Source organism: Oryza brachyantha, chromosome 2, assembly GCF_000231095.2.
Source record: "Oryza brachyantha chromosome 2, ObraRS2, whole genome shotgun sequence".
Lineage (NCBI taxonomy): Eukaryota > Viridiplantae > Streptophyta > Magnoliopsida > Poales > Poaceae > Oryza > Oryza brachyantha.
The window spans coordinates 18,963,207-18,976,625 of record NC_023164.2 but is presented as its reverse complement, the minus strand read 5'-3'; the positions used below and the strand labels follow the sequence as shown (position 1 = coordinate 18,976,625).

General features: G+C 40.7%; 1 protein-coding gene and 1 non-coding gene across 2 annotated transcripts; one reads left to right on the top strand and one right to left on the bottom strand.

Moving 5' to 3' along the window:
* Positions 1 to 1,582: 1,582 nt before the first annotated feature.
* On the bottom strand, positions 1,583 to 1,655 carry TRNAA-UGC. The gene has a single exon. It is a non-coding gene; the product is annotated as a tRNA-Ala (tRNA).
* A 9,239-nt stretch (positions 1,656 to 10,894) lies between these two features.
* On the top strand, positions 10,895 to 12,311 carry LOC102703280 (putative GEM-like protein 8). The gene is made up of 3 exons (XM_006647512.3): positions 10,895 to 11,263; positions 11,366 to 11,458; positions 11,566 to 12,311. The coding sequence occupies exons 1-3, from the start codon at positions 11,119 to 11,121 to the stop codon at positions 12,018 to 12,020; spliced, it is 693 nt and encodes a 230-aa protein (XP_006647575.1). The 5' UTR covers positions 10,895 to 11,118; the 3' UTR covers positions 12,021 to 12,311.
* The last annotated feature ends 1,108 nt before the right edge of the window (positions 12,312 to 13,419 follow it).

The window sequence follows — 13,419 nt, the reverse complement described above, 5'->3', positions numbered from 1 at the left end:
AAGAGGAGTGGCGTGACAAGAGAACCGATTGATCTTGAGTCTCATATATTCATTTATGGAGAAACACTCAGGGTCTTCTGGCTAGCTCTACGAGGTGGTGGGAGCCAGCGTTCGAAGCATCACTTTTCTCTATTTAATTGATAATTGATATTAAGTCCTTCTCTTGTATATATTCATTTTTATTTATGTTTATAAGCCAATATTTAAACTTTTATGGCTCCTTTGAAATCCAGAATTCTTAAAACATATTAATAGAAAAAAAGTATAATTGGATTGCACATCAACTTAAATCCTATGGATCGGAGAACCACAAGAGAGCTGCAAGAGAGCTGCAAGAGTATGGATCGAACCGAGGAATTAAAAGAGAGATAGCCACGAAGAAATTTTTCAAGAGTTTAAACCGTATGTTAAAAATAATTTAAAATTCCTATGCTTTGACGTAATCCTAAGGAATTTCAAAGGAACTTGGAAGATGCATTTCTTTATTCCAAATGGCCATATAGAATTTTTTTTCCACAAGAATCTAATCCTTTAATATTCCTACGAAATTCTTTTTGTTTCAGAGAAGCTATCAATCTTGATTTTAAGACTTTTAATATAGTTTATTTTTAACCTTTGTTTTTGGATTACTAAGAACGTATATATAAAAATTTAATTCAAAATTTTCTTTTCGTTTATAAATATGTTGGTTTTTTTCTTAAAAAGAAAAAAGATGCACTTTTGGTGATGTGTGACAGAGATATCAGTGGTACGATAAGTTCGGTAAAAGAGCATAAATCGACTGCGGATAACTGGCCACTGGAGCGGGTGTGACGTGCACGCAGGGCGTCCATGACGAATAATAGATTTTTAGGGGCGGGTGGTCCAGTCGCTTCAGTTCATAATGTTGATGAAGATTCTGGCTGTTGGTTGGAAATGCAGCAATCACCGGTCAAGCTCGTAGGGGCTCAAAGACTCAAACCGGTAGTGCCTTGTCGAAACGGGAAAGCAATCAGCCATTAAAGGAGTGGGAATGAGTCATGATCAGGGTTCTTTCACAACCTTACTACCTTACTTAGTTCTAAAAAGATTCTATACAATTTTATTTTCAGTCCGTTTTAACTCAACCATTAAATTTTCTAAACAAAATGGTTGGGTATATTATCACCCATAACCATTCTTGGAATTATAAAAATATGAAAGCATAGTCTAGAATCCAACGATTCTTGGAATAATAAGAACGTGAAAACACAGTTAAAAGTAAGAAATAAGATATGAAAGGCTTAGTTAAGCTCGTTCTTTAGACATTTATTGATTATGAATTATCCCGGACATATTATTTAAACTTCTAACTGTGTGTTTCGTATATTTATTTATATATAAGTTCATCATTATCGTTCTAAAACAATATTTCTAATTTGTAGTGTCTGGATAAATCATTTATACTGTTGGACAGTTAAAGAAAAGAAAATCCAAAATCGATGGTAAGAAACGGTTGGGGCCTAACAGATAAATTTTTTAAAAAAATTGAACATTGTTGAAACGGAAAATCACGTGACTAAATTGTTACTGGAATAAGTAAATGAAAATATTTAATAATAAATGGAGATGCGGGGGATCGAACCCCGTGCCTCTTGCATGCAAAGCGAGCGCTCTACCATTTGAGCTACATCCCCCCTTGGTCGTTTTACCAAAATTAAATTTGTAATCGGAAGCCGTCGCTACACTTGGTCGGAATCCAAGGATGCCTCCACGTAAAGCACGGTATTTGATCCATTTGCAAATGCCTCGCTTGGTTTCGTCCGGCCGTGCTATTGTATCTGTGGATCTCCGGCCGTGTCCGTTCACTAGCCACCTGACCTCTCAATCGGTGCAGGCCGAGCAACTAACCACCACCGGCGCTACATGCCTACAGACACAGACACACCCGCGACGCCGGAATGTGGGGAATTCCCGGAGTGTGCCGCACCGGTCGGTCGTTCAGCCGGACGATTCCCTTGCCTCGGCACTCGCGGCCGCAGAGAACGTGATGGCGGATGGGCTGGTCGTCCGGGGGAGATAGTGGGAGAGATCCGTAGGCGTGGGCCTACGGGACGGCCAATCGTCCGCCACAGAACCAACGATGGGAAGGGTGATTCCATGTCCATTGATGGGTTCGTGTACAATCCTGCTGCGTTGAGGTCGTACTACTCATTTGGGAATGATCGACAAATAGTTTCTAAATAAAATGGTTATGTATGTATTTTTAATGACCTAAAAAATCAATATTAAAAAATAAACTTCAGTAAAGAAATTAGAAAAATCAATCATAAATAAAAAAATTAAATTTTAAATTTTAACTCATAAATATAAAGAGAAGCAAGATGAGAGTGTGGGTATAGAACCGACGCTATATTCTTGGCATTAAGGATAATCTATTACTACATCCCGCTTAGAAAAACCTTATTTTTTGAATTTTTTGTTAAATGTTTAACCATCCGTCTTATTTAAAAATTCTCTAGAAAAACTTTAAAAAAATTAGTCATGTGTAAATTACTATTCATGTTTTATCATCTAATAACAATAAAAATATTAGTCATAAAAAATTAAATAAAATAAAAGTCAGACATTATATCCGAAACTAAAAAAAAATTATTTTCAAATGGAGGAAGCAGTGCCAGATGTGCGACAGTTCCGATGAAGTGCAATGTTTAGTTCGCGAAAAGAATTTTTGGATGTCACGTTGGATATTTGATCGGATATCGGAAAAGGTTTTGGACACGGATGAAAAAATGAATTTCACAGCTCGCTTGGAAACCGCGAGATGAATCTTTTGAGCCTAATTAATCAGCCATTAGCATATGTGAGTTACTGTAGCACTTATGGCTAATCATGCACTAATTAGGCTCAAAAGATTCGTCTCACAATTTTCACATAACTGTGTAATTAGTTTTAATTTTCATCTATATTTAAGACTTTATTTAGGTGTCCAAAGATTCGATGTAATGTTTTTGGAAAAAATTTTGGAAACTAAACGGGACCTTAGGCCTTGTTTAGATTGCAAAAAAATTTTGTAAAAACATCACATCAATTTTTTGGACGCATATTTGAAGTATTAAATGTAGTCTAATTACAAAACAAATTTCAGATTTCGACTGGAAACTGCGAGACGAATCTTTTGAGTCTAATTCAACATTGTTGAAACGGAAAATCACGTGGCAATCGCTAATCAGGCTCGTATGGGCTCAAACTGCTTGGGCCTGGTTTAAATGGAGAGCCATAGATGAGAACGGATTGGAAAAAGAACTCCTATATTTATTTTCATACATTTCCACAATTAGAAACTCCGGATAAACGACAGAACGAAACATTATAAATTACAAATACAAATCGAATACAAATCAAACTAAATATGATAATCAATATTTGTCAAGGTATAATAAGAACACCTCAAACTGACCTTTGTAAATCAACCAAGAGATATAGCTTTTGTTTTCCCAAAAGACAATATATTGAGATTTACAAGTTTTAACAGATAGGACTACATATAGTAGTGGCTACGACCATTTTACATCTCTGGAAGTATCCTTGATGTATATGCTTCTCAATAAATTCCATCCATTAGTGCAAGACATACGTTGATATTACTAGTATCATGCTCACATAGTATTAGTTAGCCCGCGTTCGTTTTGGTTAGTTTTGAGATAAGTTATTCGACGCGAAAAACATAATAATATATTAGTACACGATTAATTAATTATTAATTATAAAAAATAAAAATAGATTAATATGGTATTTTAAAGCATCTTTCCTATAAAATTTTTCTTAAAAACATACGGTTTAACAGTTTGGTAACGTGAACACGAAAAACGAGACTATATAGAGGAGAGAGACAGTCGAACGCGGGCTTACATCAAGCATTACCTAGTCTATTTGGAGCAATATATTAGGTGGATATAGATTGCAATGGATATATTATAAGCTCGGGCGCACATCCTAACAAGAAAAGCACGTCCAAAGCCCAATGGTCGTACCTCTCTTCTAAAGAGGAAAGAGAGGAGGTAATGTAATAATGTATGTTAATTCATTATTCATCATACTATGGCCCTGTTTGTTCCTGTTTAGTCCCTTCATTTTAGTCTCTATTAGTCATTTTTAGTCCCTAAAATCTTTAACAGGAGAGACTAAAAAGTCTCTATTTAAAGTGCTAAAAAAATCCCTAAATGAAGTGCTTATTTGGGACTAAAGAAACTAAAAACCAGCCGGTCTCACCCAACCACCCGAAGAGGAGAACGTGCTGAATAAGTCCCTACTTTAACTGTTCATTAATCGTCTTTTAGTCTCTTGAATCAAATAGTATAGACTAAAATAGGATGGGTCACATACAATTAAAAATTCAAGAATGATAAAAATACTCTTAATCAAATCATAAGAGGATGCACCGGAGGCGGTCATCCTCCGGCAAGGTCCACTCTAAACATGGCGGGTTGCCCATGATTAGCTTCTGCCTGAGCCGGGCAACGGGGCTTGTCGTCCAGGGGAATCATATCATTCGGCCGACGGGAAAACGTTCTTCACTTTCGGCCCAGTAGAGCCTAGGAATGGTGATTCCGTTGACGGGATCGTGTACAAGACAAGCCCCTACGCTGTGATCTTCTAGATTCTATAATATGGTCCAAACACCACTCCCGGTCACATCAGTTTCGTTATATCGATCTACTGTATCGAAGCCCTCTTCGTCGAACATCTGGCACTGGACTTTGTGCACGCAAGGCATGTTCTTCTTTGTGGTCAAAGGCGTGAAGCTGCACTCCAATTCCGGACGAGACTTTTAACCTTTTGTCACTCTTTACTAAGTGAGTTTAATTCATTTTACAGTACACTATAGAAAGAGAGTAACAAATTCATAGACATTCACCTATAAGAGTGGCAAAAAGTTACAATTTTCATTCCAGACTGCAAAAGCCAGGGGGAGTACCAGGTAGGTGCACAATCGGTGTTATCTGTTAGAATCCCCCCTATGAAGAACAAAACTCTCTTTCTCTCACACACGTACAAGAATGGCTGGAGGTTGAAGATGAACAGTAGAATTTCAGCGACGAATGGCTGGAGGTTGTATCTTGGCTTTATTACTCACTGAAGATTAATTCGGCACTTACACTGGACGAGCACGGGGCTTCTTATAGGCCAGGGACAACACCAGGAGCTAGCCTCCATGCCGGCCAACGCGCCACGTTTCAACAAGACCCGCTCGACGTCGCCGTGAGTAGCACGCTCGCCCAGACGATGCGGCTTCCTCCCGAGATCACGCGCCCACGCACACCACTCCTCGAAAGACTAGCATACTAACTACTACGTGCACCTGCATGCCATGCAGTCAGCAAACCAACAAACTAATGCATGCATGCAACCAGCTCACAACGCCCATGCGTGCAACAATCGATCAAGCTTGCAGCAAGCAACCTAGCATGCGACACACACTGACTCTATCACGCCAGGTACACATCCATGGCGTGTTTATTTCCAACAATATCTCACCGAACACCTTAACAGAGCTAACCCACAAGCTATGATATGGTGGTTTCCTGCAACTTTTCGTGCACTCCAGCCTCCAAAATCGAAAATATGAGTCACATTCAACCTAAGAAACCGGCGTGAACGAATTGTTCTGGCCATTTGTTATGTCGACCTAAAACACTACCAACCTCAGTTTTTAGTTTTGCAGCTTTTCATAATCCCGGCACTAGATGGCAGTCTCTCTTCATCCGACAGTAGTAATGCCATGTCCAAGCATAAACGTGTAATTGATCTAGAAAAAGATAGCAAGATATGTTTTTGCTAAGTGGTTGGCCAAGATTGGAGGTTTGGGGCCATACTAGATTCGCAACCTATTCATAATTACAAGCCCCCTACTGGATTGGCCTATATATGCCCTGATTTGTATATGGCACTCAGAGACTCTCACACTGAAAAGGCCAAGACCGCAGGAACTGCCGGTCGCAGTCTCACCTCCCGACATATATATCCACAGTTTGCTTAGCAGCAGCAGAACGATCTAGACACTGCACCTGCTTGCCAAGAGCGTGCGTTGCATGTGGACGAGGCATGAGCGAGCGACCGAACAGCATAGATCACAACACACAAAGCAAAAGACGCACAGCTCAGTTCGTAGCTGAATCAGCAGTGACACAAACGGCAACGGCGAGTTCAGCCGGGGACCAGAACCCACCACCATGACCTGTCGGCAATTTGCAATAACCTTTTGCACTGTCTCGATGCTAATTGGCAGCAGCAGCGAGAGACCATACACACACACACACACATCTCATTTCGACTGGAGCGCACAAACCCTGCCCAAAAAGCTTGCGCTTTTATTAATCACAAAGACCCATTATTATTACGATGTACAGAAATCCATCCTTATCTGGCGCAGGGGTAGAGCCCATTCTACTTACAATCTATATATGTGATCGTATCTCTGCTGCTTTCTGCGGTGCTTTGAGCCACTTTACAACAAGCGCGAGCCCCTTTTGCCATCAGATTGCAACCGTGGGAGTCAGTGGAGGCCAATGTCAAAAGCTTCTTCTTTAGATCGACCCTGCACGTACACGAGCATTTGGGTGCAGAGGGAATGGAAAGCAGACAGCCAGGCCGATCGGTTTAGGGGTTTTGATGCCACCGTGGCTTTGTATGGATCGCTTGCACCTCCTGATTAAGGAAAGAACAGTGCAAAAGGATGGCCAGTGTTCCTAGGGGTTCCAATGGGTCAGTGTGTTTCCTATATTACTACTGGTTGGCCGATTGCTGATTGATAACCTGGCCACTTTATCCTGAAAGCGCCAATCTCTAGCTAGTAGTATTTGGCTTTATATAAGTTAAATGAGAATATTATACTGGTAACAGATTATAATACTATGTGTTAAAATGATTGCTTAGCTCTGAACTGAAATTGAGCCACCAGTTTCTGAATAAAGGGCTTATTCGGTGAACTGGTGGTGGGGATCGAAGCCCTGATCTTGGCCAATGAATGAATCAATCTTCATGAATCATGAGTATGACCATGCGTTGATTTTTTTTTTTTTGGTAGCTTCTTGCGTAGTTGACTTTTATTCCTTCAAAGCTTAACCTGATGATTTAGACTTTCAGATGTCTTGAAATTTGGTCTTCCTCCTAATCGATGTACTTACCTTTAATCCTAGTGCATACCGTCACGGCTTCGTTTTAGTGGCAGGCTAATCTTTCTAGCCCATTGGTATGTGATTCCTTGGTTGAAAGATGCAGCAAGGAACTATTGAGTGTGCCTCAAGCCTCCAAGCTTACATTCCTCGATTCCTTTCCCATTTCTTTCAGCTTACGGCCAACATGGTACAGCTACAAAACAAAAGTCCACTGACCCTTCCAAAACTTCAACGGCCAAGTGCGTGTAGCTCTACATTCTTCCTACGCAACGCGCAATCAGACAATATAAATATCATAGCTATGAGTATACCAGTAAGAAACAAATACTACAAATAGATACAAAGATCAAAGCACTCTAGAACAGCATGTTATTTTTGGCACTGTCCTTAAGTAAACCAAATCTAAAAGTCATGCACATTTCATTCACGGCAAGCTGCATTGCACTGTAATGTTAGACAACACAACTTTACACCCAGAAACTAAAAATTTATAATGCAACTATGCAAGTACATGCACCAATAAACATCAAACTTTCATACAACAACAAAAAAGCAACCTTTGTGGAAGCAATAAAGAAAAGAGATTAAAGTAAAAAAAGGAAAAAAAACAAACAACAAGAAGGACAAGTTGGTTGAGCCATAACCCAGCGCAACGTACGCAGCGCTGTCAATAGAAAACCGTCCAAATGGGCGTGTGACTCGGACGCGACGCCGACTGGCTTAAGTGGCAGTGGCCTCCGTGGCCACAGAGCAAAGGGAGGAGAGTTGGGAGAGGAGCGAGCGAGCGACCGAACCGGCTGGTGACAGACGGTGCATTGGCTCGGCGATCGATCTACCGTTCGTTCTAGGCAGGGCTCCACCACCCCGTCTCGTCACCGTACGTACGTGTCGTCGTCTCCGGCTCCTGGCTTTCTGACGGCGCGGCGACGACATGCCTTGGGAACCAAGATTTTGATTCGATGCCGATCGATCTAGCTGTATCCAGTCCATCGATCGACCGCTTTGTTAGAGGCTTAGAGCAGGTACTGTTGTTGTTCTTTTTTTTTTTATTATCTTAGGCTTTTAGGTGCATGCAATTTAACATGTATCAGAGCCAGACTTGAGGGGGTCTCGTGTGAGGGAGAGTGTTGGAGTGTATAAAGTGAATTGTCCGTCTTTCCCTATTAGCTTAGGCTTTTAGGTGCAACTGGTGCATGCAACTTAACAGGTACAATAGCAGGTTATAAGCTAGCTATAAATATATTTTAAAGAGTAGTGAACTACTAATTTATAGCCGGCTACAGCATAAGTTTTAAGACGTAGTGTGTGTATGATATGTGAGACCATGTATTAATGCTTTATAGGTAACTATCGTATGAATTAGCTATTAGATTGACTATAGATGAATTGGAGCTAATAGTTGGCTATACTATTTAACTTGCTCTTAGAAGGAAATAGGAATGTAAACTGATGGGATTCTTTGGTTGGGTTGGATCATTCCTTGGTTTTCATACATTTTCTCCAACCGCTAAACATGATTATTTTTTTTATTTATATACACAAGTTCTTCATATCCCTATTATAGAGTAGATTTTTTCAAAAAAACTGTAGAGTAGATTATAAATTTTATATTAGTTAATTTTATCGTTTATACTATTAAATATTTGCCAAAATATTAGATATTTTTCACCTTCTATCTTTCATTAGAAAAAGTCATTAAATAACTAATACTCCCAATGATTCCAATAGAAGCCATTTATGGGAATTTTGGAAAGAGAGAAATCGGGTATTTTTTAAATAAATGTTTTTATACAGAAATTCATCATATTCCTATCATATAGTAGATTTTTAATAAAAAATTGTGGAGTAGATATTTAATTTTATATTAGTTAATTTTATCGTTTATACTATTAAATATCTATTAAAATATTAGATAATTCACACCTTCTATATTTCATTAGAAAAAGTCATTAAATAATTAATACTCCCAATGATTCCAAATAGAAGTCATTTGTGTAGGAAATTTGGAAAGAGAGAAATCAGAGAGTCATCGAACATATCGAGACCTCAATAACCAACCTCTTCCTAAAAATCAAGAGATTTACTCTGGTCTATCAAAAAATACCTCGAGATACTAAATCATTTCTCACCATTAGATCTATAGTTGATTAGGATATGCGCTGTTAGATCCAACGATCAGAAACGATTTGGTACCACGAGATACTGGTATCTTGAGGTACTTTTTGTTACTTTCTATTATTGTACCGTAAAATTACTCAAAAATCAAAGAGGAGGAGAGGACGTGGACTGGACGATGGCATGAGCAAAGAAACTTTCCGATTTAATCAGTCTATCCATATAGGACAATCGGCCTTGTTTTTGCCCTTCACCCATAGGGGTTGTATTTTAGTCCTGCTATAATGGAAGAGCACAACCTCGTGCTTATTCGTTCAAAAAATAGTCATTTTATACCATTAGGGACAAACAACTTAAGTGACTTAGTGTTTTTTTTTCTCGAGGAACTTAAGTGACTTAGTTGTATCTCATTTGGATTGGAGTCTGCAGGTCAACGCTGTACCCAGCAGCCAAATATGCCCATATAAACATGTAAGTACTCAATACACATTCAGTAATTTCGAAGCACATGAAGAAGTAAAATTTCTAGAGATATTCTAGAAATTCTAGCTAAGCATCAGTTGTTGTTTGGTTCTTTTTTCGTCATATGTGTTTTTTTGCCATGTTGGTGGGAAAGTCCGAACGATTTTATTAAGAAGATTTACTTTAGTCCAATAAAAAATACCTCGCGGTACCAAATTATTTCTGATCGTTGGATTTAACAGTCCATATTATATTCAGCTAGATCCAATGGTAGGAAATGATTTGGTATCTCAAGGTACCGGTATCTCAAGGTACTTTTTTGAACCGGTGCAAATCTTGGTCATAACACAGCAGTTGTTGGGACCGACTAGAGCATTGGTACAAAATCTAGAAGACTAGAAACAAAAACAAAAATGGAGAAAACTAAACTACTGTAGCTCGTTATGTTTCACCGTTGAATTGTTTGAACAACCTAGCTTCAAGCGACAATGGACCCTACAATGTACAATAGATCTTAGAATTAGTCTTCTATCTAATATTTTTCACAGGCATGCCTACTTTTGTTTGTTTTCTGGTTTTTGGGATTCTCTATCTTTTACTTGTATTCATATAAAAATTATATATTTTTCATATTAGCGTGTTTCCTCAATCCTACATTCTAAACGGGGCTAAAAGTCCACGGAGATTTTTGGGTTATAAACGTGTCCTAAATTTTTGGACCAACTCTAGTAGCATTTTGGCCTTAGGCATAAAGCACCTCCGACTCTCCAACAATTCAGTTGCAAGCTGTAGACCTCTCATTTCAAACGCTCCAAAAATGGGCGCTTCCACGTTCCAAATGGATTGCCGGCATCTCCATCGACCGACCTGCTCAAGCCATTTGGTTATAGTACATTAGTACTATCTCATGATCGAATTAATTTCGCCAGACACCGAAAATCTAGTCCACATCTCTGCTTGCAGAGCACAAAATAAATATGCACTTGCGCTAAACAAGCTCGATAAATACCGCGACTTTCACAAAAGGCTCCACACACACACAAAATACATAAAAGCATGACACACGAAAAGCTATGCGAGGGACCCACGCCCTCGCGAAAATTAGGTAGCCACCGAAACTTTTTAACGCAAAGCACTCTATCACGATGAGAAGATGAGGGCTGTTCCATCTATTCCAAATTCCAAAGTGCGGGGTTAGAGATAGCCACCGAGACGCCTTGGATCTTTCTCGGTGAGAAGACGGGCACCAACCCTATAAAAGAAGCTTTCCCTCTTGTCATTTGGAAGCTAAGCCTACCAGGGACAGGCAACCACCGCACATTGGAGGGAACGGCGCAGCAGCTGGGAGAAGGAGAAGGGAGAAGCGGGCCAAGTCTTCGGTGTTCCTTCCTTGCAAGCATCGTTAATGGAGGGGTCAACGAGCCAAGACCATGTGATTGGGATCCCGGTGAGCAACACGGCCTATGGCATAGAGGAGCCGGACTTCCCAGCGGAGGAGACGACGACCCCTGATCATGGCGGTTTCGTTGGTTCCTTCCAATTCAACGACGGTAGGGGATCGTTTTCTGCTTCACATGTTCGATTGCAGCTCGTTGCCTATAAAAAACATGTTTTTGATGATCCTATCGGTTCTTTTTTTTTTCTCGGTTCAGACGCGAATAGCCCGACGACGACGACGACAACCGACCGGGAGAGCAAATTTGGCAGGAAGGGGGGCAAGATTGCTCAGGGCATCAAAGAACATGGTAAGCAACCATCCTTTGAATTTGTCAACATGGAAGAATATAATTTTACATGTGTTTGGAATTTGGAAACGTAAGTCTGAACTCGTCGTTGCTCCAATGGTTTTCAGTGACCCTCGGCCCGAAGATATCGGAAACGGTCAAGGGGAAGCTCACGCTGGGCGCAAAAATCCTCCAGGCCGGCGGCGTGGAGAAGGTGTTCCGGCAGTGGTTCTCGGTGGACAAGAACGAGAAGCTGCTCAGGGCCTCGCAGTGCTACCTGTCGACGACGGCCGGGCCGATCGCCGGCATGCTGTTCGTGTCGACGGAGCGGGTCGCGTTCCGCAGCGACCGGTCGCTGGCGGTGGCCGCCCCGACCGGCGACAAGGTGCGCGTGCCGTACAAGGTGGCGATCCCGCTGCGGAAGGTGAAGGCCGCCAGGCCGAGCGAGAACAAGCACAGGCCCGAGCAGAAGTACATCGAGGTCGTCACCAACGACGGCTTCGAGTTCTGGTTCATGGGCTTCGTCAGCTACAACCGCTCGCTGCACCACCTGGAGCAGGCCGTCGCGCAGGCACGGCGATGACACGCAGCGCGCGCGCTCGATCATGTGGCGTGGCGGAGTTCCGGTCTCGTCTCTTCGTGTCGTACGTGTGTGTGCGCCTTGTGATGCTTAGACGGGCTAGGATTTTGTGTACCTAGGTTAAAATGGTTAATCACAACATGTCGTTGTGCGTTGGGTTCCCATGGTTGGCTTGCTTGCTGATGGATTGATCGATCGGCAGCTCTGCAATTGCATCCAGCAGGTTAGGTATAGGGAGATGGTAATTAGGGCATGACGGCATGCGATGTTTTCTGGGGACGCGCAGAATTGAAATTCATGAAGAAGTTGGAAGAGAAATGGTTTCGGCCGCAAATCGGCAGATGGCAAAACTGGCGATATAGGTGCATCGGGAAGTTTCAGACATCCATTCTTTTCTTGAGAAATGGTAGTGTACTAGTGTATAGATATCATTAAATCAGAGGGCTTGCAACAATGTTTGTATTCTTCTTGTTCCTGTTTCCCGTTCTGAGATGATGATAACGACGACATGTATATCTTGCATTTCATCTGTTTAATCTCAAAATCACTCCCTGGGGTTTGGTGCTGCCAGATTCAGCTACACCTGCAAGACAGCGATTTCATCAATAATAGTTTCAGACAAAAACTGATATATCCAGGACGATATTGAGGTGATGTCCGGCTGATTCCAACATTCTTCTTTCCCTAGGACTAACTGTTTAATTCTGACCGAAAGAATCAACTGTTTAATTCTGTTCAAGTAGCGCTTATACACCATCTCTACAGTTGGCATACCGCATATCTGACTGAAAGAGACTGAATTGAATGCTCTGCTTTCTTTGTAAAAACCAGCCCCATGATATATATTCGTCATTAAATTGTTTCAGACAATATACAGACACAATACAGTATGATGAGCAAATTAAAATAGGAGAACATTCTTTAGGTAGGACAATCTCGCCATGTCAGACATACAAACAAATCATCAGACACATCGCCGACCTGCACAATATATTAACTTGCAAACTAAGTTTTCGTCATCAGTACCGAATATTCTTCTCCATTCTTATTTCTTTTGTGAGGAGATTCTTCTCCATTTAGATACATGAACTCATATTTCAGAGCTTTCAGAACAAGAAAGAAAACTACACGTAGCTGAATCGATCAAGTAGGAGCCCTGACTTCGGCTAATGCTAATACCTCTAAGGGTGGACATTTGGTCTATTTGATTAATTTGGTTCGGTCTTTCAGTTTTTAAGAAAATTCAGTTGTCGAAAACTTAAGAACGAATTGTTTGAAAAAAAAAAGTCAAGAATAAGCAATTCGGTTTTGGTTAGTTCGGTTCGGTCTTCAATCACAACCAAAATATGTGACAGTTTGAGAGAAAAAATCAAGCAAATTACAATAAAATTTTGGTGACATT